The following is a 27,342-nucleotide window of genomic DNA, read 5'->3' as shown; positions in this document are numbered from 1 at the left end:
CTCTCTATCCAGTGCTTTCTTTCCTTTCTCTTCTGCCTTTTGCTTTCTTTGATTTGGACCTCAGCCTTTCACCGGCCTCAGAACTAGAGAAAAGTGTTGCATGGTAGGAAGTGGAAGGTTGTAAAGACAACCTGGGAAAATTTTCTCTGCAGAGTGTTTTTTTTTTTTTTTCTTTAACACCTGTAGCATAAGTCCTAGAGGTCATCGAAGATGGATTTCTTTCTTACAGATCCTTTATTATGGTAAGTACACGTCATTTTCATATTTTCATATAGACTGTAACAGCAAAGCTTTCCTCCCTCCCCTATAATGGGTATTTGTATACAATTCTCACACAGTTAGTGTTTTATTATATTTGTAAAAATTGAGTTTCTTAGTGCAGTAGTTTGTGTTCACTTTTTTGCTATATTTGGCTAAGCACCAAAGATATGTCTACCACAAGCACATTTTCCAGGCTGTGAAAACCAGAATGCATACTATCTGGATTTATATGGTAGTCTTGTATCACCTATATCAGTACTTTTTCATACACAAGACCAGTGCTAACCTTCACAGGGAAAAGTGACAGCTTTGGTCAATCTGAATGGCCAACTGAAATCAGAAGGTGGATAACCTCAGGTGCCATCATTTATTTGATACAGTGACCTGTCCCTAAAGCTCTGTTGCAGTATGTTACACAAATATTCTTTGCTTTGACCTCGTTTGTACATCAGCCATTTTGATCATTGGCATGAGGGTTTTCCTTTGGTTTTTACCCCTGATTTCAATTACTTATCCACTGCTGACCGTCAGTGGTGCACTGCAGACTTTGAGAGCTACATTACAGTTAGGTGTGTAACGTTTGCAACTTGTGTATCTTTGGCTTCCACTGCCTCCTTTGCAATGTTTTAGGGGGAAGCTATAGGTCTTCTTTATTATAATTGAAATTGGTTTACATTGTTAACCATCACATATATTTATTTGATCATCTCTTCACCAAAGTGTATGTTTTTAATAGGTGGCTGCAGGAGCCAAGGAGGTGTCTATTTTTGGAGCAGCATCTGAACAGTTTAGTCAGAAGAATATCAATTGCTCAATTGAGGAGAGTTTGCAGAGGTTCAGTGATGTCATGAAAGCTGCAAAGGAGGCCAACATTCCAGTTCGTGGGTACGATCATGCAAGTGTAACATATCTTTAAGCTTTTCAAAACTTGTAGCAGTTCTGTGATATTAATGACTTTTTATTTTTGGAGAAGCCTATTCATTGTTCCATGTACTTTTCAAACCCCTTCTAACTCGCACTGTGCATTCTAGCTGTTCCTGGATATGAGACAAACTGACAGGTAATGGAAACATTATTCAGTAGGATATGTGTCGCTTCGTACTTTGTAGTCCTGTGTCTTTGTCATATAAGTGATAATATTTTAATCCCTGAAGAGACATTTTGCAGTGATATCAAGATGTGCAAATGCCTGAACACATTTGAACACCTATATATTGGAGTGATCAGTGCTGATTGCTAAACCTGCAACCCCTCCAGCAAATTTTCATTTAACAATTCAGTCTTTCATTACTGTGACTTACTATCTTGTAACCTAGGTTTCTTTCCAATCTTTAGTTCTCACTGTTTCATTTGGGCACACATGTTTATTGCATCATCATTATAGTTTAACCTCACATTTTTAAGTACAACATTTTTAAGTGATACATATGCATTTAACACTGTTATTGTAATTTCATATGCAACTGCAGTCAGGGCTCACATTTTTCTCATTCACCGTTCCTTGTGCTCCAGTTCTGCAAATGAGGTTTCATAGCTCTCTGTTTTCTGAGTGAAAATACAACATGAAGAAGTCTCCTTGACTTGGTACTAAGACTTACTGATCTGTCTACGAGTCAGAATTAGGCACCATTTTCTCTGCATGTTCACATACTTGGGAAAAGAAGCACACCAGTGGTGGAGCAGACATGGTATAATTTAACTACCAAAGTACAGCTATGTTCTGTGCTATTATGTTCACCCCTTTTTTCTTCTTTAAGCATCTTTATGAAATATCACTTAAGACCTAGGCAAACTAGCAATATTAACATTTTTATATTCATTTATATACATTATACATCACATATATTTTCTTTCTTTGTAACTTCCATCACTCCAAAATTACTTAAATTGCTGTATTTCTGCTTTCCCTTAAACCTCACCCCATTAACATTGTTCTGCATGTATTGTTCTCACAGTTTTCATTTATTTCCATTAATTTTCATGTAATTTGCTGCATCCCTTTTCTAAATATTGTTTTTCCAGTTATTTTATATCCTTTGTAATATTCAGTACTTCAAATACAGCTGGTTTAGACTTTGATTTCCATTTTCTAGTAATTGCTTTTTTTGGCAGCCAGCAGAATTAAACTTAATAAGGCCTTACTATACCTAGGTAATGCAGATCCTGTGTCCTAGCTCAGAAAATAATTTTCTTAAAGCCATTTGCTCACCCAATATTTCTGACAGAGTACCCTGTAGGAATTTTTTTAAATATTCCAACTCATTACACTCCTAAAACATATATTCCCAGTTACACCCTTTTTCTCCATCATACCGCCAACATTTGCTGTCTTCTTGTGGAAAAATTATTTAACATATGCTGGGGGTATAAAAATAACTAAGCAAACACTTAAGAGCAATGATCCTAAATATTTTGGACTTTGTTACACACTTTGGAGCCATGCATATGTCCTCCCATTCTTGTAAATTGCTTTTCCAGTCTGTCTTCCAATTCTTTTATAACCTTCTTTGATTGATTCTTATAGTTATCATGCAATATTTTGTATGACTTACTAATTATCCATTTTTTAATATTTGTGTTGCATTTTAAATTCACATAAAGAAAGAAAAGATGAATGCAAAATATAAAACGTATCCATCAACTAAAACATTTAAAAACTACACAGTCCACAACAGAATTTATTATACAAAATCATTAATATTTGTCTAATAAATCTAAGTTTTTGCCAATACAGTTTCTTGTGAGTGGTGTTCATAGTTCTATTATACAAAATTTGTATTTCTTAGTTACATACACTTTTCACTAGACAAACAAAATCTGAAAAACAGAGTGTGTTCTTACTTTTCCAATTCATTGTAATTATTTTTCTGGCAACAGCCAAGATGGAACATAAGGTTGACACCTAAGTTGTAGAAATAGAACCTGGAATTGGCACATTAAATAAGATTAATGAGTCCTTAATATTAGAGTTGTGTGACCATATAAAGCTTTAGCAAAACTTTTTAATTCTTCCCAAAATGGAGCAACCATTTGACATTCCAAAATCATATATTTCCAATCTGCCACAAATTGACTGTCACATCTCCAACATCTTTTATTTTCTTTTTTTACTTTACTAAATTTGGCTGTTCTATGTGGTGTTAAAAAACTTCTATGCAGAAACTTTCAAGTAGAACATTTCCAATATATAGAAGATGGGGTTCACTTCATAATTTCGAAATACTGAAATACCGAATTTCAGAATTTCGAAATCATATGCGGTGGTGCAGCGGTAGCGTTGTTGCCTCACAGCAAGAGGTTCTCCCATTCGATTCTCGGCTGGAGTGCGGGGAGTGCCTTCTGTGTGGAGTCTGCATGTCCTCCCCGTGGTTGGGTGGGCATTGGAAAGACATGCGTAAATGGGCGTGCCTTCGTCGAAGGTTGGATGTCGAGCTGGCACCTCGGCGTTTGTGAAAAATCTACTGCCAATCATTAGCGCATCGGAGTTCCGCTGTGGCGACCCCTAACCGGGAAAAGCCGAAAGACAACAACAAGTATTTCAAAATCATAAAGTCGAAGACTCAAAATTGCGAAAGTGTAGAATCACGAATTGGAATATTTCAAATTCACGGTTATGGCTTACGGGACGTGGCATGCGGTATTGGGAGTGTATCGTGGTTCATGTCGTGTATGGATGTAGGTGCAATTGAAGGTAAGAGAGTGTTTTGTAAGGGTATTGTGTGGGAGTTTGAGTGTGTCTGAATGTGTGAAAGTGTTGGATGTGTTGATGTATGTATATGTTTGATGTTTGTGTGTGTGCGAGTGACTGTGAAATGTGTGGGTGTGTGTTTCCTTTTTGTGTCTGTGCGATCTCGGAGTTAGTATATAAAATATATATATATATATATATATATATAAGTAGGGGGTGTAGTGTAGTTACATGTAGTGTAGGTTTGTTTGTTTGTGTGTGTTTTGTTTGTTGTAGTGTGGGTTGGACGATGTATGTGTTGTTTGGTATATGGTGTGTATGTTTTCGTGATTGTGTGTTTCACTATTGTGTGCTTTCGGTATTTCAGTATTTTGAAATTATAAAGTGAATCCAGAAGATGTAGAATTACTTGCAGATTTTAAATATAATTTTTTATTGGTTTCTGAGAATATTTTTGTTTTATTTTTGTAGAATAATTCCAATGAGACACGTCAAAGCCCAGAAAATCTGACCTTTAATATTTTATAAATTATTGACAAGTATGACTTATTTTTATGTGTCTTTATAAATCTGAAAGAAGAATTTTTATTATTTTGTGAATAGAATTATTACTCATGACTAGAGACATTAATAAATTATTATCCACAAATTTCCTAAAAGTCAGTATATTCAACCAACCACTATTATTTATATTAGAACTGTCTAGACATCTTTCTGCTGAACTTGTTGTATCCCAGTCCAAGAACTGAAACCAGAATAATAAGTTATTTTAAGATTAGTTATTATACAAATATTATAAGATTCTAAGCAGCCAGTAGTATAAGCTATATAGAACATGGAAAATTGTAAATGCATTATTAGATAGTTACTATCTATAAATGTTTCGAAAGTATCTAATATATGTTTGATAACAGAATTATAAACATTTGTATTTCTATTATTCTTACAGTGATCTTTTATAACCCTATATGCTATACTTATATTTGTCAAAACATTAGAATTTATTTCAGGTATAGCATTAGAATCCAGAATTGCTTTATGTAAAGATTTCCAGTTAGAACTATATGATGGATTTAACCAGAGAGTAACTAATTAAAATAGCAGATTTAATGTAATGATTGATATTGGAGAAACAAATACCATTCTCATCCCAACTCCCATACATGTCAATCAAGAGATATTCTTGGTTTCCGTGGGTATCACAAGAATTTGAATAATATAGTAATTAGTCTTTTATTGATTTTTTGGATGGAGATACAAGTATAGCCTGAACAGGGTACAGTAATTTAGGTAAAATTATCATTATAAGTTTGTCTTCCATTGAGAAGTACATTTTATTCCAAGTTTCAATAAGCTTTACTATATTATTAATTAAATTATAATTTAATTACATTGTTTTTCCATTTATTAGTTACATTAATTCATAGATATGTAAGTTGTTTATTTTCCCAGTTAAATTCCTTATAATATAAGACACAGACGTTATTTTTTTATTAATAATGTTTCAGTTTTATTATGAATAAATTTTAAACATTTTCTCAAAAGATTGTAGTAAGTAATGTTTATAGCAAGGAATCAATATTACTAGTGGTCAACAGAATATCATCTGCATATAATTGAACTTTTGAGTTATAATTATCATTGCTGTAATGACCTTTTATTTCTTTATTATTTCTGATACATACAGTGAGTGGCTCTAATGCCAATGCAAACAACGAAGAAAGAGGACATCCTTGCTTGGTTCCTCTTAATATTTTAAATGAATTGGACATAAAAGAACCAATTTTAACAAAAGAAAATGGATTATTATACAATTTCATTATTTCAGTAAATTTTGAAGAAAAATTGTATTGTTTAAGCATTTTTTTGTAAATGTACCCAATTAATTGAATCAAGAGCCTTGTTGATGTCCAAACTCAGTATTGCTTGCTCTCTTTTATTTTTATTGGCAATATCTGTTAAAGTTATAAGTCTAATGATATTATCATGGACCTTTCTTCCCAAAATAAAATCAGTTTGATCATCATTAATTAGATTTGGTACTATAGTATTTAATCTTTTTGTCAGTATAACCATTAAAATTTTATAGTCCACATTTAGTAAAGAAATGGGATGATATGAGATACATAATTTAGGATTTTTATCTGGTTTCAAAATAGGATAAATCATTGAATATTTCCATGAAGGTGGGATATTTAATGAACCAGTGACTTTATTAAATGTATTTAACAAAATCCTTAATACATCATCTGGAATTATTTTATCAATTTCTGAAATCAAGCCATCGAAACCGGGGCCTTATTATTTTTTAAATTCTTATCTGCTCTTTTTGTTCCCTAATAGTTTGTTCTTTTGTTACTTTTTGTTTCATATCCTTTTTTAAGAAACTATCTATTATTATCTAATGGTGAATTGCTGTTATTCATTTTTTCATAGTATGTTCTAAATGCTTCTAAAATGTCCTTTAGATCTATTTTTTTTAGATTTATTGCGTATATGATACTCAGTTTTTTATATGGTTAATATAATTTAATACTTTTGATCTGATTGCTAATTTATGCAGTTTCTTAGGATTTAGAGTATAAGATTGCAATTTTAATTTCTCCATGTTTATTGATATTTTGTGATTTAGAATTTCTGTGTAATTTCGATTTAGTGTTTAAAGTGCTATATTAGTTTCTTTGTCAGAAAGATTTAATTTTAATTTGTGTTTCAAGTTTTTTAAAGTGTATTCAGTTCATTGTCCCATGCTTTCTTTTTAAATAAATACAGTCTTTATTCTGCCATAAATATAGGTCTTTAATGTGTCCCACAAAATAACATCTGAAACTTCTCCATTGTTATTAGTATTCACAAATAACTTCAGTTCTTTTAGAAATCAATCATTAAATTCTTTAATTTTAAACAATATATGCTGGTATTCTTTGCAAAGATATTAATTCAGTAGATTTTAGAATAACTTTACAAGTAATAGTGTTATGATCAGACAAAGGGGAATATGTTATTAATACTTATCAACTTTAGAATATAACCTATTAGATACAAAGACTTTGTCTATGTTTGTTCGGGTGCCAAATATTTAAGAATAATGAGTATAATTTAAGGAATTTATTGATTTCATTTCTTGGATATCTCTAAGATTCATTGTGCTTATATGATTATCTAATTGTTTAGCAGTAGCTGTTGTTCTAAATTTCTTATCCTTAGTGGAATCTTTCTCTGAAAGAATACAGTTAAAAAGTCCAAATAAAAGGATTCAACCATTCGCATGTAATGTTATAATGTCCAGATATTTCTTTGCTATTTTTGAACCAATTCCAGGGATCCAGTGTATATACGAATGTAGGAGCCAGAGGAGGTGATATTAAAACAAAATGCTTAGAAGTTAAATGGATGTTAATTTTACAATCTGGCAAAGGGAAAGGATTAAATGAGCATATACCTTTAAAAGCCTTGCTGAGGTCACGTGACTTGACTAGTTGATTTTGAATTTTCCTGACTGCATTTAAGCACTGTTTGTTAGTTTTTAGATCTGATGGAGCACCTTTGGTGTGAAAGTGCTCATCTGTTATGTACTTTTTACAGTTTTTATTTTTTAGGTTAAACAAGTGTTTTATACAGTGATGTGTTCACTGGTTCTTTTGTTTTACTTGCTGCTGTTGAATTTGTTATTGAACCAGCTTTTACCTGCTCAGTTTGATTCTGTTTCTTGGTTTCTTCATCTTCCTGCTGAGTGGGATATGGCTGAAAGAGAGATAATTGAGCTTGATTACAGCCCCAGTGGAGCTGAAGTGGCTGTTGCTGACCGTCTAGGACAAGTGTAACAGGTCAATGGTAATCCATTACTTTCCTCTAATTTGGAGATGTTGCTTTGGAACCAGAGCACTCTAGTGCTGAGTCACAGGAGTTTAAGGACATATTCAGAGGTTTGGAGAATAATTTGTTTAAATACAAACAGTTGCAGTGGCAGAAACTGCATTTATAGGCATGCTTACACCATAAAGTTGTTCCAAGGGGACTGAGGGTGTTAAGAATGCCTACGTATGGCAACACGTATCCCTCACTACTGATAGAGTGGCAGACACTAAGCTTGAAGTTAGCTTTAGTTATATTAAGCTTCTGCTGAGATTCTTTCAACCAATTGAGTCTTCCATTCTTTGTGATATTACGAAAGGAATTGATAGAGTTAATTACTTTTATGTCTCACCATCCTGCAAGCATAAAGTTGTTGACATATTTGTTGATATTGGTTCATATGAGAAATGCCTGCACAACATCAAAAGGAAGAAAATGGCCAGGGATATGGCAGATTTTTGGGATGGCCATATTTTTTGTGGCCGAAAACAGATAAATGTTCAACAGCTGATTCGCATTCATCAGGAGGTGTTTTGAATGGTAAGGACTCTAATTCTGCTTATTTGACCAACAGAGTTGATGAAATGTTATGAGTTGATGGTACAGAGCCTGACAACGAACCCTTTAATGGGAAGGAAACTGTTCCTGGCTCCAAGTCTGACAGTGCGACTGGTTCTGCATCGTACTCGGACAGTAATCCACCCTGTCAGACCAGTTCGATTGGAACAAGTGAGACTGCAGCATCTAAGACAGTCCTGAGTTGTGATACCCAGGACATATTGTGCAAGCCAAAGTATCGGATTCTGCAAGCTCGAATTCACAGTCTGCTGCCACCCCTTTTTTACAGCTATAACTACCTGAACTAGAGAAAATGAACAGACGGAAGAGGGCATTCACACAGTTGGAAAAGATTTGGTCCAAAGAGACCACAGGTGTCAGGGCAACTAGAACTAGGACCAGCTGTAAAAAGCAAGATTCCACTAGCTTAGTGGTTTAATACATCTTCCTTGACACTGAGTAATGAACAGCATGAGTTACTCAAAAAGGGCCTTTTTTCATTCCTGCTAGAGGCTTATCCTTACATGAGGTCCTCACTAACTTAAGTCTGTTAGTAAGATCTCGTTTAGGATTCTTTATGGTAATAACGCTTATGAGCATACTGGCTTTAGAAAGCTTAGCCACTTTGTTCCGATCAACTCCCCTTTGACTGAGGCATTCTTAAAGCTATGTGAACATGACATTTATGAGTTCATGAGACAGAAACATCGTAGGATGTTTCATAACCTTAAGTGGCATTCAGTTTAAAGCTCTTTTTGAGTTAATTTCAAATGAGCATGTTTATGTGCATCCTGCAAATAAAGGTGGTGCCATTGTGCTTATGGGGACTACCAAATATCTTGAAAGTATATTTAATGCTAAATGATGCTGATACTTGTACTGAAGGCCATAAAAGTGACTTGCTAAGGTTATTCAGAATGTACATAATAGCATTCTTGAACTGCTAATGGAAAGTGTAGTAAGCAGAGTATGGTTGAATTTACTACTATTCCAATACTATATGGCCTTCCTAAAATTCATAAGTGTTTGCGTAACCCACTCATGAGACCCATTGTCTCGGCTGTGGGTGTGTGATTGAACCTTTGTCGATCTATGTTGAAAAGCAGTTACGCCCTATTATTGATAAGATGAATACTGCACTTAGAGACACTTAGCACTATTTGATGCATTTATTTCATTTGTCTTGCAGAAATAGTATGAGTGATGTTATATTGGTTACCATGGATGTAGTATCTCTTTTTGCAGTAATTCCTAATGAGGTAGGAATGGACTTTGTTAGGCTGTTTTTTGTCTAAGAACTGTGATTATTTCACAGGTAAGATACACTTGATATGTTCATTGCTTGACATTATACTTGGTAATAATCTCTTCATGTTTCATGACCACTATTGCCATCAGAAGGTCGGGGTGGCCATAGACAGCATGCGTGCAAACAGCTATGCCTGTTGGGAGTCTCTATGTTGTAGACAGAAGTAACTTATTTTTCCAGTACATTTCACATTATGTACATTTTGTGGAATATGTGTTTTTTGTATGGACTGGCTCAATAGAGACCCTGAATGAGTTTATGGACTATTTACATCAGGCTACTAATTTTTTTAAAGTTCACATTTAAGCATTCCCGAACATCTTGATGTTTGTGTCTTGAATACCCCTGATGGTTTTGATACTCTACTCTATAGTAAACCATGCAGTAAAGTGTAAACAGTACACTACCAGAGTATGCAGCCTAAGTATGTAAAGCGTAATGTGCTGAAAGGGCAATTTTGTAGACATGCACGACTGAATAAAAATGATGAGAATATGCTTTCCTGCTTTGATACCCTGAGTGAGGACTTTTGCTCTAGGGGGGTACTCTGAATATGAGATAATGATGGCAATTTGAGGTTCTGCCACATAGAAAGGATTCGGTTAGACCTTATTTTTCTAACTATAGCATTAACACTGTAGTAAGACAGAATAATAACAGAAAAGATTTTAGAATGTAAGTTATCAGTTCAAGTGACTTTCAACCTGTCTGTGATATCATTAGGAAGCACTGGCATATTTTGACTGCTGAAGCCAGATGCAAGGACTTCCTTGGTGAAGTTCCACATGTTTGATATAGGAATAATAGCTCCAATAAGAAACTGCTTTGCTACAAACCTCCAGTTAGCAACAGACCTTGTATCTCGGTAAGAAAAGAGACACATCCATGTAGATTATGTAACATGTGTAAGTACATTCAAACTGATGATGCCTTTTCTTTATATCCTGTTACTGGACATACTTTTAAATTCAACTTCTGTGTCAACTGTACTAGTAGCAACCTGGTATATGTGGCTGTTGGTGATCAGTGTGGGTGTTACTGTGTTGGTAAGCTGAATCGAATGTTGAAGAATCATATCATGGAACACTACGATAACAATACGAAATAAGCAGATGTGACAGTAGGAATGCTTTATATAAGCATATTTGTGACACTGGTGTTGAACATACTTAATTTTTTAGTTTTGGAATTATTGAATGTAGGAGCCAGAGGAGGTGAAATTAAAACAAAAACAGAATGGTTAGAAGTTAAATGGTTAATTTTACAATCTGACAAAGGGAAAGGATTAAATGAGCATATACCTTTAAAACCCTTGCTGAGGTCACATGACTTGACCAGGTAATTTTGAACTTTCCTGACTGCATTTAAGCACTGTTTGTTTTTAGATCTGATGAAGCACCTTTGGCGTGAAAGCTCTCATTTGTTATATACTTTTTACTGTTTTTATTTTTTATATTAAACAAATGTTTTATACAGTGCTATGTTAGCTGGTTCTTTTGTTTTACTTGCTGCTTTTGAATTTGTTATTGAACCAGCTTTTACCTACTCAGATTGATTCTGTTAATGTATATTAACAAAAGTGTAAATTTGTTTTTTTTTTTTTAATTTTATTTTTGATTTTGCAGTTTGTTACCCGGGAAAGTCCATTGGGCCATGTTGAGCCCATTTTCAATGGAGGCCCGGGGAGAAAAGCTCCAGTAATGAGAGTATTTGTAATATTTACAATAACAAAAGAAACAAAAAGTACAAATAATAATATTTACAAAAGAATTAGAGATCACAAGTAATGCACAATATTTATGAGCTCATACAAATGTAACATTGAAATTGTTGTTGTCTTTCGGCTTTTCCTGGTTAGGGGTCGCCACAGCGGAACTCCGGTCCGCTAATGATTGGCAGTTGATTTTCACGAACGCTGAGGTGACAGTTTGACGTTCAACCTTCAATGAAGGCACATCCATTTACGCATGTCTTTCGAATGCCCACCCAACCGTGGGGAGGACATGCAGACTCCACACAGAAGGTACTCCCCGCACTCCAGCGGGAATCGAACGGGAGAACCTCTTGCTATGAGGCAACAACGCTAATGAGAATGTAAATTCAGAAAATTTATTGGGGGTTCTTAGGTTGAAATTGGGATAGGAAAGATGAAAGGTGTGGAAAGCATCAGGAGGGGTGAGAGCAGGAGCATTCCCAGAGGGAGGAGAGATGAGAGTGGAGTAAGCTCTTGAAGGTGGAGGTATTATGGGTAGTTCTAATGTTGAGGGGAAAGCGAATTCCAGGATCTGGCAAGGGAGAAAGATAGTAACAGTTGTCATGGAGTACGTATGTGTTTGTAAACTTCAAGGAGATTTTGATTGTTGGATCTGAGTAATATATGTGGCTGATGCAGTTTTAGGGTGGAGGAGAGGGAAGGACAGTTTGTGGGTTTGAAAATAAGCTTATGTGCAGCTGTGAGTTGAATATATGCCAGGTAGTTGGGAAGTTCCAGCCAATTCAGGGAATGGAGGGAGTCACAGTGATGAATGGAGGATATGGATCTGGTGGCAAACGTAGACATTTTATTGTAGCAGGAAGATAGTTTAGATTTGAGGGTAGACTAAAGATTAGTAAGGAGAGGGGCTCCATGTAGGAGTGAGGGAATGAGGTACGTGGTAGCTAGTAGTTGTTTGGTTGAGGGAGTAAGGTAACAGTTGTGTCGATATAGCATTCCAAGCTTCTGATTAGTTTTTTTAATATTAGTTTGTAGGTGTGTGTCAAATTTTAATTGATCATCAATAAGGACTCCTAATAGCTTAGTATAGGGAACAATTTCTGTAGAGGCCTTGTTTTGGCTGACAGTAGAGAAGGATGCTTTGTCCGTTTTGGTGTGCCTGGAGGGGTTGAATACCTTAATTTTGGATTTAGATGCATTGAGAGCTAAATGGTTATCTAGCATCCAATTTTCGGTGTAGGAAAAGGTGTCTTGGGTTAAATTCATAAGTTTAGGGAGAGAATTGGAGCATATGGTAGGGTCATCTGCGTATTGGACAAGTTTAGCATTGGAGATGTTCTGATATAAGTCATTGATAAAAATGTTGAATAGTAAGGGTCCCGGTGTTGAGCCTTGTGGAACACCAGTTGGAGTGTGGATGAAGGAAGAAGTACAATTTATTCCACTTTACGGCTTGATGTCAGTCTGAGAGGTAGCTGGTGAACAAGTAGATGGAGGAAGAAGATAGGTTGAGATGAGTGAGCTTGCTCAAGAGGAGTTTGTGGGATACAGTATCAAAGGCCTTAGATAAGTCGAGAAGGAGGGTAGATACTGTGTTGCTGGAATCACAAGCAGAGTTAATGATTTCAAGAAAGGTGAGCAAGGCAGTAGTGGTGCTGTGACCAGGTCTGAAACCATGTTGAGTAGGGGTCATTAGTTGATTGTCTAACAGGTAGGGTAAGAGTTGTAGATGGATACATTTTTTCAAGATTTTTGAGATGAGACAGAATAGCTATTGGGCGGAAATTGGAGAATGTAGAATTGCTTCCTCCTTTGTGGAGGGGAATGATAAAAGCTTTTTTCCAAAGGAGGGGTACATAAAATTCTTGGATGGAGCAATTTTATTTAGGATGCAGATAGAGCTGTGCCATTGGCAGCTAGTTTGAGGAAGTTAGATGGCATGTTGTCAGGGGCATTAGAACCAGGTTTTAATTTTAGTAGCAGTTTTTTTAATGATGTGTGTAGAAATGGTCTTGAGAGAAAAAGGAGGGAGATGAGTATAATTGGAGTTTGGAGGAAGGAGGGATAGGATTAGGTGTATTGGGTGAGGTGTGAGTAGATGTATTATTAGGGAATGATGAGGTAAGTTTGGCTATTGAGTCAATAAAAAAGGAATTGAAATGAGTAGCTAGGACATGGTCAGATGAGTTAGGGTCACGGCAGGGGTTATCTTTTTTGCCAGGATGGAGGACTGAGGGAGATACTATTCCAGAATTTTTTTGGGTTGGTTTTATGGTTATTTTGAAGTTTGGAATAGTAGGATTTTCGGTTGATAGCTATTTGATGTTCTTCGTGTTTCACTGTTGCAGTCATTACATTTGGGTAATCTGCTGGTAGGTTGCCCTCAGTTGGCCGAAATAAAGTCTTGGGTCCTGGTCGGTTGCTGTCTCCTCTTCCATGACGTCAGGTCGTCAGGGGTATAAAACATGCAGTGGACACCATTTTATTCTGTCATTCTGCCCGAAGCAGAAGCAGTTCGCAAGTGCCGGTTGGCCGACTCTTGAAATTTTCACATTCGAGTTTCAGAACCGAAGTCTTCAACTAAGCTAAGTACCCCGTTGGGGAAACTTTTTCTTGCTCCTTACCGATGTCAGTAAAAGTTAATAATTACATTACTTGTGGGAAGCAAATACCTCATAAGGATTTTCATTTGTACTGTATTCCTTGCCTAGGCCCAGATCATAACGTGCCTTGCTGTCAGTTTTGTGCTAGATTTAACCAATGCACTATTAAGCGTCGGTATATTTTTGCTTCTAAATATTTTGGATCCAGATTTAATTACCCTGAAATGTCGTCGGTTAGCAATCCGACTACCAGAGTTCACAAAAAACGCAAAGAAAAAGACAGAGACAGACCGACGACAAAACTTCTCCTAAGCCAGTCGCCGGTTTGCCGGTACTCAGTGAGGCACTTTCGCAGCCCCTGATACCTGATACTTTTGAGTCGCAGGCCTCTACCGAGACCCATGTGGAGTCCGGTATGCTGTGAGATTCTCCAAAGAGTATTGAACCCTCGGATGTCTCTCCCTCAGATGGGTCCGGAGCCGCTGAGCAGGCACCGGCTTCTGAGGGTGTTTGCAGGCCTCAACATTTTTATATAAAACGGACGCCAGCCTCAAAAACAAGATCAAAAACATCTTCTATGTGTAAAAAACTGACGCATGAGCCACGTGCTCAGGGCCCTATGCGTAAAAAACAGATCAAAATGGCTGAGGACTTGATTACCTTGATCAGGGATTCCCAACCCCCCCCCCCCCCCCCCCCCTGCTAAGAGGCCTAGGCAAGGCACTGATTATGAATCTTCAGATCAGGTTTCCATTTCTTCTGATCAGGAATTTTCTATTCCACCCTATGAGGATTCTGATGCAGAGGAATCCATCCCATCTGCATCTCCTCCTGAGGATTATTCTTTGGGAGAATCCTTGCATACTTTAAGGGAACATTTTCACTGGAAGAGTCAGGATTTCACTGAATCAAAAAAAGAGGCTTAGGGATTTCCTTCTTACTCAGCATAGGCCTTTGGCAATAAATCCTGTATTAGATATTGTTGATGATGTGTTTTTGGAATCAAGCATGGCTCCTGATTCCCTACCTCTGGCTCCTAGTAAGCTAGACAGATATTACAGGGTTCCTGACTCCCACAAATTTCTATTCAAAAATCCTGCTGCTGATCCTGAGACTATCTCACAGGGTCCCAAAGGTGTAAAGGCCTCTACAGCCAAAAATCCTGCCCCCTCTGATAGAGATTCCAGGGAGCTGGATAGATGGGGAAAGAAGGTTTATACTTCTGCAACATTGGCAATTAGGGCCATAAACTGCCAGTTTCATATGCTTAAATATCAACAGCATGTTATGGGCTTATTGAAACAGAAAATGATGTTGATTTCTGATTGTGTGGAAAATAAAGAATTACAGGAATTATTGCATTCAGCAGAACAGGTTGGAAAGCATACTTTTCAATGTGGTTTTGATTCCTTGGAGGCCTCTTGCAGGGCCGCAGTTACTGGATCTGTGATTAGAAGGCATGTCTGGCTCAAGGAGCAAAATTTGCCTGATCATGTTAAAGCTAAATTGTTGGATGCCCCCTTGCAGCATGATACTCTGTTTGGTAATAAGGCAGAAGAGGTTTTAAGGAAAATGGAAGACGAAGCTAAATCTATGCAAACTGTAAAAAGATTTCTTACAAGTGCAGCCACTGGCGTACTAAAAATTGGTCCTTTCTAGGGCCTCTCAAGACAAATCCAGGCGCTCAAAAGGCTCTAGATACCAATCACAGGGTTCTTACAGGTCAAAGCAATGGGGTGCCTCCACCTCCAAATCTGGAGGAAACAAAGCACAACCCTGTAGTAAGCAGTCTCAATGACCTCCCTCTACCTTCACCAAGCACTTATCTTTTGGCAGCCCCCTTGGGGGGAAAATTAGCACTTCATGCTCAAAATTGGCAGTTAATTACCCAGGACAAGTGGGTATTAAACATAGTATACCAGGGGTACAGATTTCATTTCCATGCTTTGCCAATTCCAAATGGTTGGCCAGATCTGCCACAAACTCAATGGGCAGAGGCTCAGAAACAAGTTACGTCCCTCGTGGATATGAGGGCTATTCAGCCAGTACCAGAAAAGGAGAAAGGACAAGGTTTTTATTCAAGACTTCTCCTGGTACCCAGTAAAGACTACGCCTGGCGTCCAGTACTGGACTTATCAATTTTGAACACGTTCCTGGACATTCCAGAATTCAAAATGCTGACTTTACAACAGCTACTGCCTATGCTGGGCAGGAACGTTTGGTTAGCGACTCTAGACTTAAGAGGCATACCTGCATATCCCAGTAAGGGAATCGTGCAGAAGATACCTCAGCTTCAAGGCAGGTTTTTTGCATTACCAATTCTCTGCACTGCCCTTTGGCTTATCTACTGTGCCCAAGGTATTTACAAAGTGCCTGGCACCAGTAATTGCATTCTGCAGACAAAGAAGCATACAAATGTATCCTTATCTGGTCGACTGTCTCATTCAAGCAGGGGACAAGGACACTCTTCCTCATCATCTGGCGTTTGTAAAAAGGCTTCTAACATGCCTAGGGTACACAGTAAATGAAAAGAAATCCCAACTGGTACCCTCTCAAATAATTACATTCCTGGGTGCAAGCTTGAATGTAACTGCCCAGATGGCTTACCTTATGCCAGACAAACAAAGGCAACTGACAACATACTTCAAACAAATGGCAACAAAAACCCAGTTATCTGCAAGACAAATTCTGCAGGGTTTGGGGTTCATGGCATCCTGCAGTCTACTAATTCCATATGCGAGACTGCATATGAGGAAACTTCATTGGTATCCAAAAAGTTTATGGAGTCGTCACTGTCATAGTCTGGAGACAGTGATTCCTCTCATTCCCTGCCTACAACAGGAGTTTCTTTGGTGGGCAGAGACATGTCACCAAAACAAGGGACTGTCATTCACTCTACTCTCTGCCACCCAAACCCTAACTACAGACTCATCAGACTATGCTTGGGGGGCCCATCTGGCAGGGAGATGCATTCATGGCAAATGGAGCACAAAACAAATGCATCTGCATATCAACCAGAAAGAGATGCTAGCTGTTCCGAATGCACTGACAGCCTTCAAGGACTTACTTCATCCAGGACAACTACTGATAAAGACGGACAACACCATGGTTATGTGGTACATAAACAAGCAGGGGGGTACACATTCATACCCCCTTTGCAGACTAGCCATGGCATTGTGGAACACAGCTTTGACTTACCAAATACATCTTCAAGCTCAATTCCTGCCAGGAAAACAAAATACTTTGGCAGATGACCTAAGCAGAAATCTTATGGAACTGCACAAGTGGAAACTGGATCCACAAATCTTCAGCATGTTAACACAGAAATGGGGGAGCCCAGACATAGATCTATTTGCCTCTCCCCAAAATTATCAACTGGACAAATTCTGCACAAGGACCTATCACAGACAAGCATGGAAAGTGGATGCCCTATCCTTCAGTTGGAAAAACCTATTAGTCTATGCCTTTCCCCCTCTGTGTCTTCTCTCCAAGGTCTTACTAAAGGTCAGACAGGAAAAAACAAAAAATGATCCTAATTGCTGTGGACTGGCCTTGCCAGCACTGGTACCCAATTCTAAGGAATATGTCTCAACTCCCTCCTTGGTACTTGCCTCAAATATCTCATCTACTGTCTCAGCAGAAAAATCAAATTCTGCACACTCAGCTCCAAACTCTGAACCTTGCAGCATGGCTGATCATTTAATTATTCAAACAACACCTCTCAGTAAATCTGTGATGGATGTCGTTTTGGAAGCGAGAAGGCCTAGTACCAGAAAATCTTATGCTGATAAATGGAAGAGATTCTGTGTTTGGAACCAAGCACAAGGAATGGACACAGCAAAGCCCAATATCCCTCAGATTTTACAATATTTGACTGAGATGCTTGACAAGGGCCTATCTTTTTTTTCAGTACAAATCCATGCCTCTGCCATCTCGGCTCATTACAACACGGAGCCTCCCCTCTTTTCTCATCCTCTGCTTAAACAGTATCTTAGAGGGGCCAAAAATGCAAGGCCTCCCAGAAGATCACCCACTCCTGCATGGGACCTCAATTTTGTACTGGAAAAACTCACCCTGCCTCCTTTTGAACCAGCAGCTACTGCGGATATAAAATTTTTATCTTGGAAAACAGCTTTCCTCTTGGCAATCACTTCAGCAAGAGGGTTTCAGAGCTACAGGCTCTCATGGCTGTGGAGACTTTTATTACATTTTACCCGGACAGGGTGTCCCTCAGGACCAATCCTTCTTTTATGCCTAAGGTGGTATCCAGTGTGGCTCTTAACCAAACAATTCACCTGCCAACATTTTACCCAAATCCGCAGAACAAGGGAGAGCGGATTCTGCATTCACTGGACGTACACAGACAATTAAGATTCTACTTTAACAGGACCAAATCTCTAAGAAAAATTGTTGAGCAACTACTGGTGGCATTTGCTGCAGGATCAGAGGGGAAGGCTATATCAAACTACTAAGTGGATAAGCCACTGCATTCGTTTCTGCTACTTGCACCGTGGTAAACCTGTGCCCAAGGGGATCAGGTCACATTCCACTATGGCTTCCTCTACCTCAGCAGCTTTTCTCAAAAGAGTTCCAACCAAAGACATTCTAGAAGCTGCTACTTGGAACTCTGTTCATATGTTCACAAAGCATTATCATTTGCCTCTCTTCTCCAAGTCCAGGGCAGGCTTTGCCACTGCTGTTCTGCAGGGCCTTATAGCTGCTCCTAATGCTATTTAGTTCCTTCCTCCCATCCATAGCTTTGGGATTCTACCCAAATGTAATGACTGCAACAGTGAAACATGAAGAACATAGTACAGTTGTGTACACTTACCATAAATGTAGATGTTTGAGTGTATTAGGTTCATAGGTTCATAGATTAGTACTAAGCTAACTGCCCTTGCGAGCCATTTTAAGCCTAGCCAATTATCCCTTGTGAGACTCGAACCCTGCACCTTGAGTTTGTAAGGCAAACACCTTAACCATTAGGCCACCCTCCCAAGCATAACTGTTGCAGTCCGGGTTACCCACCCGCCATCCCCCTTTTTCTATAACTACTCTTTCCTTCACTGTATTCTAAAGCCTTTGTGGTGTATTTGCTTTTAGATGATGGTAATGTTTATGTTGCTAAAAGTGCATTTACATATATTACTGTTTATATAGATATATATATATATATATATATATATGTATATGTATATATATGTATATATGTATATATATATATATATATATATATATATATATATATATATATATATTCACACACATACATTTCCTCCCCATTTGGGGGGGGGGCACCTGAAATCTAGGCCAAGAAAAACTGAATAAAATGGCGTTGGCACATGTTTTACACCCCTGACGACCTGACGTCATGGAAGTGGAAACAGCAAATGGCGCAGGACCCAAGACTTTGTTATTCAGGCCGACTGAGGGCAGCCTGCCAGCAGATTACCCAAATGTAATGACTGCAACAGTGAATACACTCTAACATCTATATTTATGGTAAGTGTACACAACTGTACTTTTTTTTTTTTTTTACCTGATTTCAAAGTTGCTTGTATTTAGACAGGGAGTTGGGTGTTTTGAATTTTTGATAGTATTTCCAAGATTTGTCTCTGAGATGCATAAGGGTTTTAGTCTCTTTGGTTAGCCAAGGGACAGTTTTAGGTTTGACTCATTTGATTCTGGGGGGGGGGGGGGTAAAGCAGTTTAGCAGATTAGTAAATACTGAGTTGAAGTGACAGACATCAGCATCCAGAGGAAGGGGTTTTAGGGGATTCCAATTTGTATGTTTTAAAGTGTCAGAGAATGTTTGGAGGTTGAAGTTCTTTATGGTGCGGGTTGAGATAGATTTGTGCTGTAGATGGAGAGGGGAAGGAGAATGATATGCAAAAGCAGGCAGATGATCGCTGAGGGAGTCAGGGAGGGTGCCACAGTCAGAAATATTGTTAGGGTGGGAGACTAGTGTCCAATCCAGAATACTGCCTGTGGTGCTATCCTTGTTGAGTCTAGTATGAGTATTGATTAGCTGAGTGAAATTATTTAGGTTAATACTTTGAAAAGGGTGTAGGTGAGTGTATAGAAGACCAGTTAATATTAACATCACCTTATCTATTTCAAGGAAAAGTAAACCCATCATGCCATTTTTATCAGAATAAAAATAAATTACTCTAGGCATAGTGATTTTTCATAGTATTACAGCACCTCTCCTTTTAGCAGTATAACGAGACTCGAGTACTGAGTAATCTTTGCATATCAATTTTTGTATATCTTTTCCCAATACATGTGTTTCTTGTAGAAATACTGTATTTGCTTTATTCATTTTAATATATTTAAATAGGCTTCTTCTCTTTATAGGATTATTTAAACCATTTGCATTCATTGAAATGCACTTATAAAGTCATTATAAAAGTAGACCAAGTCTAGCAATTTAAAGTAAGGATTTTGATATAATTTACTGTATTTATATAAAAGATATTTTGTTATAGACATAAATAAGCATGCAACAAGAGTATAACAAAATTATTTACAACCCCTGCTGTGGAGTGCATCATTCCTGGTTTGATGATAAAATCATTCAAACTACCCTCTGTCATTTCCACTTCTTCCCCATCCATCTTTCTGCTTCTACCTTCAGATTTGTCTATTAATAAAAAATATGTAGTTTATACAGCTTCCTGTTATTGATAATATACAACTGACTACTTACACTAAGTCTTTCATATAACCATAGTTCACTACAGTAATTATAATACAAACTAATTGTATTTAAACTGTAATTAATGCATGAAATTGTTTAGGTATTTCAGACTCAATAATTTGCCTCCTCTCTCCTTTAAAATGCACACACACACACACACACACACACACACACACGTGTTCATGTATATATGTATGTGTGTGTGTGTATATATATATATATATATATATATATATATATATATATATATATATACACATACACGTGTGTGTGTATCTATCTATATATATATATATATATATATATATATATATAGATAAATATACGTGTGTGTATATCTAATAAATATATATATATATATATATATATATATATATATATATATATAGGTTCATAGTTAGGTACTAGGCTATCGGCCCAAGGGCCTAAGTAAGCCCAGCCAACAAGGTTTCCTGGCTTACGCCACCCAGGAAAGTTAATTTCCTGTGCTTCTGTCAAGCAGAGCCGCAGAAGTGATCCCCGGGGTGTATTTCCTATTTCCCATCCACTCATCAAGAATTTTGTTGGAGTGCTAATGAGAAACTTTGCTTGGCATAGACGGGTAGCTTGTTCTAGAGTGTAGGAAGTCTCTGGGACAGGAATCTATCCCTCCAGCATGTCTTGTTTATTGTGGTGACAAGGTTTAAGTCCCTAGAGCGTATAGCTCGGAGGGATTGGGATTTCTTTAGGTGTAGCATGTGCAGCAGCTCTGGGTTTAACATAGGGTTATATGTTAGGCAGAGATCTCCTCGGAGTAGGCGATATGCTACAGAGTAAAGCTGGAGTTTTTTGAGAAGGTCAGTGTAGGGCATCTGTTTGAGGCCAGTAATTTTCTTTGTGAGGTACTTCTGTGGCCTTTCCAATTGCTGCAGATGTCTTGTTAGGTACATTCCAAAAGGGGAGTTGTACTCTATAATGGGTCTATTGAGTGCTGAGTAGAGGAGAACAATGACCTCTTTTTTCCTGGATGAGAACCCTTTTGCGATGAGGTGTGCCATGTAGAAGGATTTCCTGGCTATTGTGGCGATATGATTATCAAAGGAGAGACTACTGTCCACATGGGTCCCAGAGTCTCTTATCACACTTTCGATGTTAAGTAGACTGCCGTTTATGTGGTAGTTCATGGGTGCAGAGTTTTTACTAAAGGGGATGACAGTGCACTTTTTGCCATTGAGCTTGAGGCCATGGCTCTGACACCAGGCATCTGTCTCAGTGAGGCCCTTCTGTAGGATGTCCACATCATTTGGGGACTTGACTATGGCTCCTAGTTTGCAATCATCTGCGAACTTCGTTAGCCAGAGGCCTTCTGTGTTGGCCTGTACTTCAGAGAAGTAGATGCCAAACGGGAGAGGTCCCAGGACTGAACCCTCTGGTACTCCACTTGTCACTGGTTTGAATTCAAATTTGGAGTCTGCAACTTTTACAGTGTGGGTTCTGTCAGTGAGCCAGTTGGCAACTCATCTTGTGACGTAGGGATGTCTACCTAATTTAGTGAGTTTAGCTATAATCCCAGAATGGGGGTGATGGTGTTGAAATCCTTGGCAAGGTCAAAATAGGCTGTGTAAACCACCTTACCCTCATCTACATCTTTGCTGACTGTCTCAAAGAAGTTGATCAAGTTCAGAAGGCATGATCTGCCTTTCACAAACCCGAACTGGGTGCGGTCCAGAGTTTGGAGGTTGCCAAAGTCTTTGTTTATGAATTCCATGATGATACATTCCGTGGCCTTGTAGACCAGGCTCATCAGGCTAATAGGGTGATAGTTCCCAGGATCAGTGGTGGCTCACCCTCTGTGGAGTGGAATAACTGTTGCTGTGCACCACTCAGTGGGCACAAAGCCTGACGTGAGACTATGAACATGGTGCTTAGGTGGGGAGCCAGTTCGTTGTGAAGTTCGTGTAAAACGCAGCCAGGGATGTTGTCAGGTCCCATGGATGCTGTGTTTTTGGTTTTAGAGAGTGCAGCTGTTGCCTGCATTGATGTGATTACAGGGAATCTGCATTCTTCCTGTATAGATATGGGCCTTTTATGGGGTGAGAGGGGGGTAAAGTTAGCACTGAACCTATCTGCCAGGATGTTGGCAATATCAGTTGGTTCTGTAATTTTCGTGCCATTGTGCTGTAACTCAGAGCAGATCTAGGTGTTGCCATTGAGATTCTTGACATAGCTATAGAATGCTTTGTGGTTGCCCTTAGAATCAGTGGCGATTTTGTTTTAGTAGCTAGCTTTGGAGGATCTTATAAGGGATCTCAGCTTCTTACTGAAGTTGACCAGGGAGCTCCTCCACTCATGGTAGTTTACTCTCTTTTGCAACAGTCCCTTCCTTCTGTTGTAGAGTTTGTTTATGGTAGGGGACCACCAGACTGGCTTCCTTTATTTGGAGGATAGCGTCTTGGTTCTGTTTGGGATAGCACGATCCATGCACTCGTGTAAGTGCTTATAGAGAGCATTTGTGTAAGATTCAGCAGTTGTAACTGTATTGTCCATCTGCATGGGTGTCATGAAGTTCGCCACGTCTGTCTTAAGAAGCGTGAAGTTGGCTTTGGAGAAATTTTTTACTGTGGTTTCCTTAATGGTGTGTGGGGGAGGGATGCCGATATCTAGGGTGATTAGCTTATGGTCAGATCTGACCAACAAGGAGTTGACTTCAGGTGTGGAACACCGGTCACTCATGTTGGTAATGAATAGGTCTAGGATATTGTTGCCCCTGGTTGGTGTGTGGATAAGTTGATCCAGGGCATTGGAATTTATGAATTCCAGAAAGCGTTGTGCGAAGGAGTTGATACATGATTAGTTTTCCCAGTTAATGGTGAGGTAGTTGAAATCTCCCATTATTATTAGGGTGTTTGGTTGAACCCTAATATTTTCCAGTATATCAATAAGAGGAGTGGGAATCCTGGGGCATGGTGGGGGATCTGTAGCAAGCTACAATTTGGATTGCAGTTTTGCCCAGAGTTAGTTGCACTTGGACAATCTTGGATGCATTATGCTGCACAACTTGCCTGGACGTGTGGATATCCGTAATGAATATGGACACACTTCTGCCTTTGGTGTTCTGGTCCAGGTTAGATGGCCGAAAAGTGTGGTATGAGTTATAGCCTGGTAATTGCAGGGGTGCTCTCTAGAACCTTGAACCAGGTCTCAGTCACTGCACAAATATCGATATTCTCCATTTTAAGGAGTGCCTCAAGTGAGTACATTTTGAGATTTAGACTTCTAGCATTGAGTAGCATTACTCTCAATTTTTGCTTGCCTGTTCCTGTTACAGTGGTGAATTTGTCATTTGAACCTTGCCTAAAAAAGGCACTATAGTGGCGGCAAGACCCACAGCCAGTATCCAGAATCCCAGGGGCGACAGGTGCAGGCCATCTCTGGCAAAGCATCGTGGTCTGTCGACCATGTCATCCCAGGCAGACAGATACTGGATCCCCTTAGAATGACACCAGAAGCTTAGCCAATTGTTGAAATCAGTCATTTTATCCTTGTACTGCGGTATCGTTCTGGGCAATGGCAGGATGCTATTCAGGGGTAGGGTCATACCTGCCTGGGCTACAAGATCGGAGAGCTCTTCCATGTCTCTTTTCATGTAGTCCAGGGAGGTACTTCTCAGGTCATTCACACCAACATGGACAATGACAGAGTCATAATTGTACTTGTTGTGGAGTGACCTGAGTGGGTGGGTTATATGGCGGATCCTGGCGCCCGAAAGGCAGCTGACAGTAACCTTCTCCTCCTTTAGCCTGGTGAGTGGGACATCAGTGTGCCTGACTATAGAGTCACCTATGACTAGTGTCTTGGGTACGTTGTTTTGTCTTATGGGCTGTGTGTCATTTGGGTTGTGGTGGGGGGTGGAGGTTGCTTGCTTTTCTGCTTTGGAGGTCTCTGTTGCTTGAGCAGATTATTATTGAGTGGCTCCGCAAATGTTTTTATGTTTCTACGTGTGGATTTTGGTGGTGTAGGTTTAGTTGGGACTGTGTGATGTGTGGTGTGGTGTGGTGCAAGTGTTTACCTTCTCCTCTTGACTGTCAAGTTCAGTCTTGGTTGGAGAAAGCTTTACCTCCAGTTTGGCTAGATAAGTGCATCTTTCACAGGTTGTAGTGTTAGGTGGTAGGAGGAGTGGGTTGTCTGTGTACATGAGGCAATTGCTACATTGCCCTAAGATGGCCAGATTCATCAGATAGATAGGAGAGAACACTGGGAGCTGACCACTGGACATGCCTGAATAAAAAACTACTTTCCTCTTAGACAAGTGAGTGTAAGAGCTGTTTTTCTCTAAGCAAGTGAGGAAAGTAAGTATAAAAACTGTTTTCCTCTTGGTAAAGAGGAAGGTTGAGTGCTGTAGTAATTTGTAGCTTATTTAGTGCTAACAAGAAGTTCTGAGCACGAATAAGAAAATTCAAGTGCTAAAACTAAGAATCTGTACCTGGATCTTGTGGTAGATAGGCTACCTAGTGCTTACAACTCCCACTGGTAAACTAGGTTTCCCTCCAACATAGAAAGACTTGGGGGGGGGGGGGCTCAGAAGCTTAAACAATCCTGGATACAGCAAATCTGTATTTGGACTAGACCAGTTACAGGAAAGGTGGGAAACAAGCGCAGATGCAGGCTTTTAAACCAGAAAGTTGAAAGAGATGGAAAACTCCCCAAACGTGTGTGTGTGTATGTATATATATATATATATATATATATATATATATATATATATATATATATATATATCCATGTATGGCCCCTGACTAGACAGCTTGTTCCCAATACTGCTTCCATACTGATTCAATCTCATTATCTGTACTTTTGTATACAAATGATGTTGAATAAAAATGTTTGTCTTGCCTGTATACTACACTGTACATTTTTTCTACTGTTTTCAACTGTATTTGTCATATTTATTGTACTCGAATCTTTGTAGATACTGCTTATTTTAGGTGGAGCTTTTCTCCCTGGGCCTCCAGTGAAAAAGGACTTGTGTCCAGTCGGACTTTCCCAGTAAACAAATGTAAAATAAAATAAAAAAGTATATACATACACATAAACATGTACACATCCACACGTACATACATCCCAAACACCTTATAATTCTACTACACAACTAGCATTTGAATTTTTAAACCATTAATATTACTCAGAAGATCAGTAAATCAATTGTTAACTTGTATATAAATGAGCATACTCATTTTCATACTTTATTATGTTATTATTTTATAACAAAATTAATATGCACTAAGATTTTATAGCTAATGAACTGTTAATATTAACCATATATAAAACATCTTTGCAATTTAATAATTTAATAAATGACTATTACCAGTCTGTTTTATTATTCAACCCTTGCATGAATGTATTTTTTTATTTTTTTTCTGTATAATTAAGCCTTTAGTGCACATTCCTTTTAACTTTAAATTATATTCATTTAATTGTACTTAAGTATGAAGACACTACTAACTTTTATGATTTTTAACAGTAGTTCAATTTTTCCTCAAATAACTGCATTTATTACAGATTAATCACAAAGAAAAGGAGTTTTGGCATAATTATAGTTTAACTAGACCTGAATTACAATGTGTGTTTCTCTTTAAATGCTTTCAGTACGCTTCAGTACAGCATTAAATAAACGTTTCTGCCATTTTTCCTATCCTTAAATAAATTGAGTTTAAATACTTTTAATATATATTACAACACACAAAAATATATATATTTAACATTTTTAACTGATAGACAATAATGTTAGATAAAGGAACTATATCTGTATAACCTTTTCAAAGCTTTCTGTCGCAGTATTCCATTCTCAGACTGCCATTACAAGTTCCAAGTTCAACTTCAGCTTTTTGGCATTTCCGACTGCTCATGCCAATGTATATCATTCTTCCCCTTCTGTTATGGGTCCCAATTTCACAACCATGGAAAAGGTAAAAGTCTTTACTTTATAGGCAGGAAACATTATTTGAAGATAAAGCGTAACTGTAAAAAAAAAAAAAAAAAAAAAAATGCTCGCAGTTGCGATTCTGCAAGCTAGACTTTAAAATAAACAGTGGATATCTGTGAATGCTTCTTAATACTGTATGTGTAGCTAAATGAATTCTGAACTGTTTTAACCAGACTAAAGTATCATAAAATTATCCATTTTTTAACAGCATCATTTTACCTTCTCCAAGGATGATGCCACAATATGAACAAAAGATGTGTGAATTTAATAACTGTATTAGTTTCTGGTGTCATTCTAAGGGGGAGCAATATGTGTCACCATGGAAGGATATGGTCCACAGCCCACGCTATTTTGCCAGGGATGATCACCTCTCCCTTCTGGGCTTTCAAATATTAGCTAAAACATAGTCCTCCCCCATAGTGCCTTTTTTAGGTAATGCCAAACTGAAAGTACTCCCAACATAGCAAATCAAAACCAAGAAAATATAAAGGTGTTACTGCACAGTGTTATTAGTCTAAACAAAAAACTCCACTCTGTAGAAGATCTACTTAACCTAGAGAATGCTGATGTCTGTGCTGTCAGTGAGACAGTTTAAAGCCATGAAGAGCACACTAACAGTGCAGGGTAATGTTTTCCACACATTTAGACCAGTTACTACATAGACAAGGACAAAAGGTGGAGGTGTCTCGATT

The 27,342-nt window shown here is 38.1% G+C and overlaps 1 protein-coding gene across 1 annotated transcript in view; it reads left to right on the top strand.

The window, feature by feature from the left end:
* Positions 1–27,342, top strand: part of HMGCL (3-hydroxy-3-methylglutaryl-CoA lyase) — a 1,428,752-nt gene that overhangs the window by 713,593 nt on the left and 687,817 nt on the right. The window contains exon 5 of the mRNA XM_044060073.1: positions 998–1,146. Within this exon, the coding sequence (XP_043916008.1) occupies positions 998–1,146 (149 nt within the window). The remainder of the gene's footprint in view (positions 1–997; positions 1,147–27,342) is intronic.

This window comes from Protopterus annectens, chromosome 1.part2 (genome assembly GCF_019279795.1).
Source record: "Protopterus annectens isolate FY-2018-M chromosome 1.part2, PAN1.0, whole genome shotgun sequence".
In the NCBI taxonomy this organism is placed as follows: domain Eukaryota; kingdom Metazoa; phylum Chordata; order Ceratodontiformes; family Protopteridae; genus Protopterus; species Protopterus annectens.
This window is presented reverse-complemented; position numbering and strand designations above follow the sequence as displayed.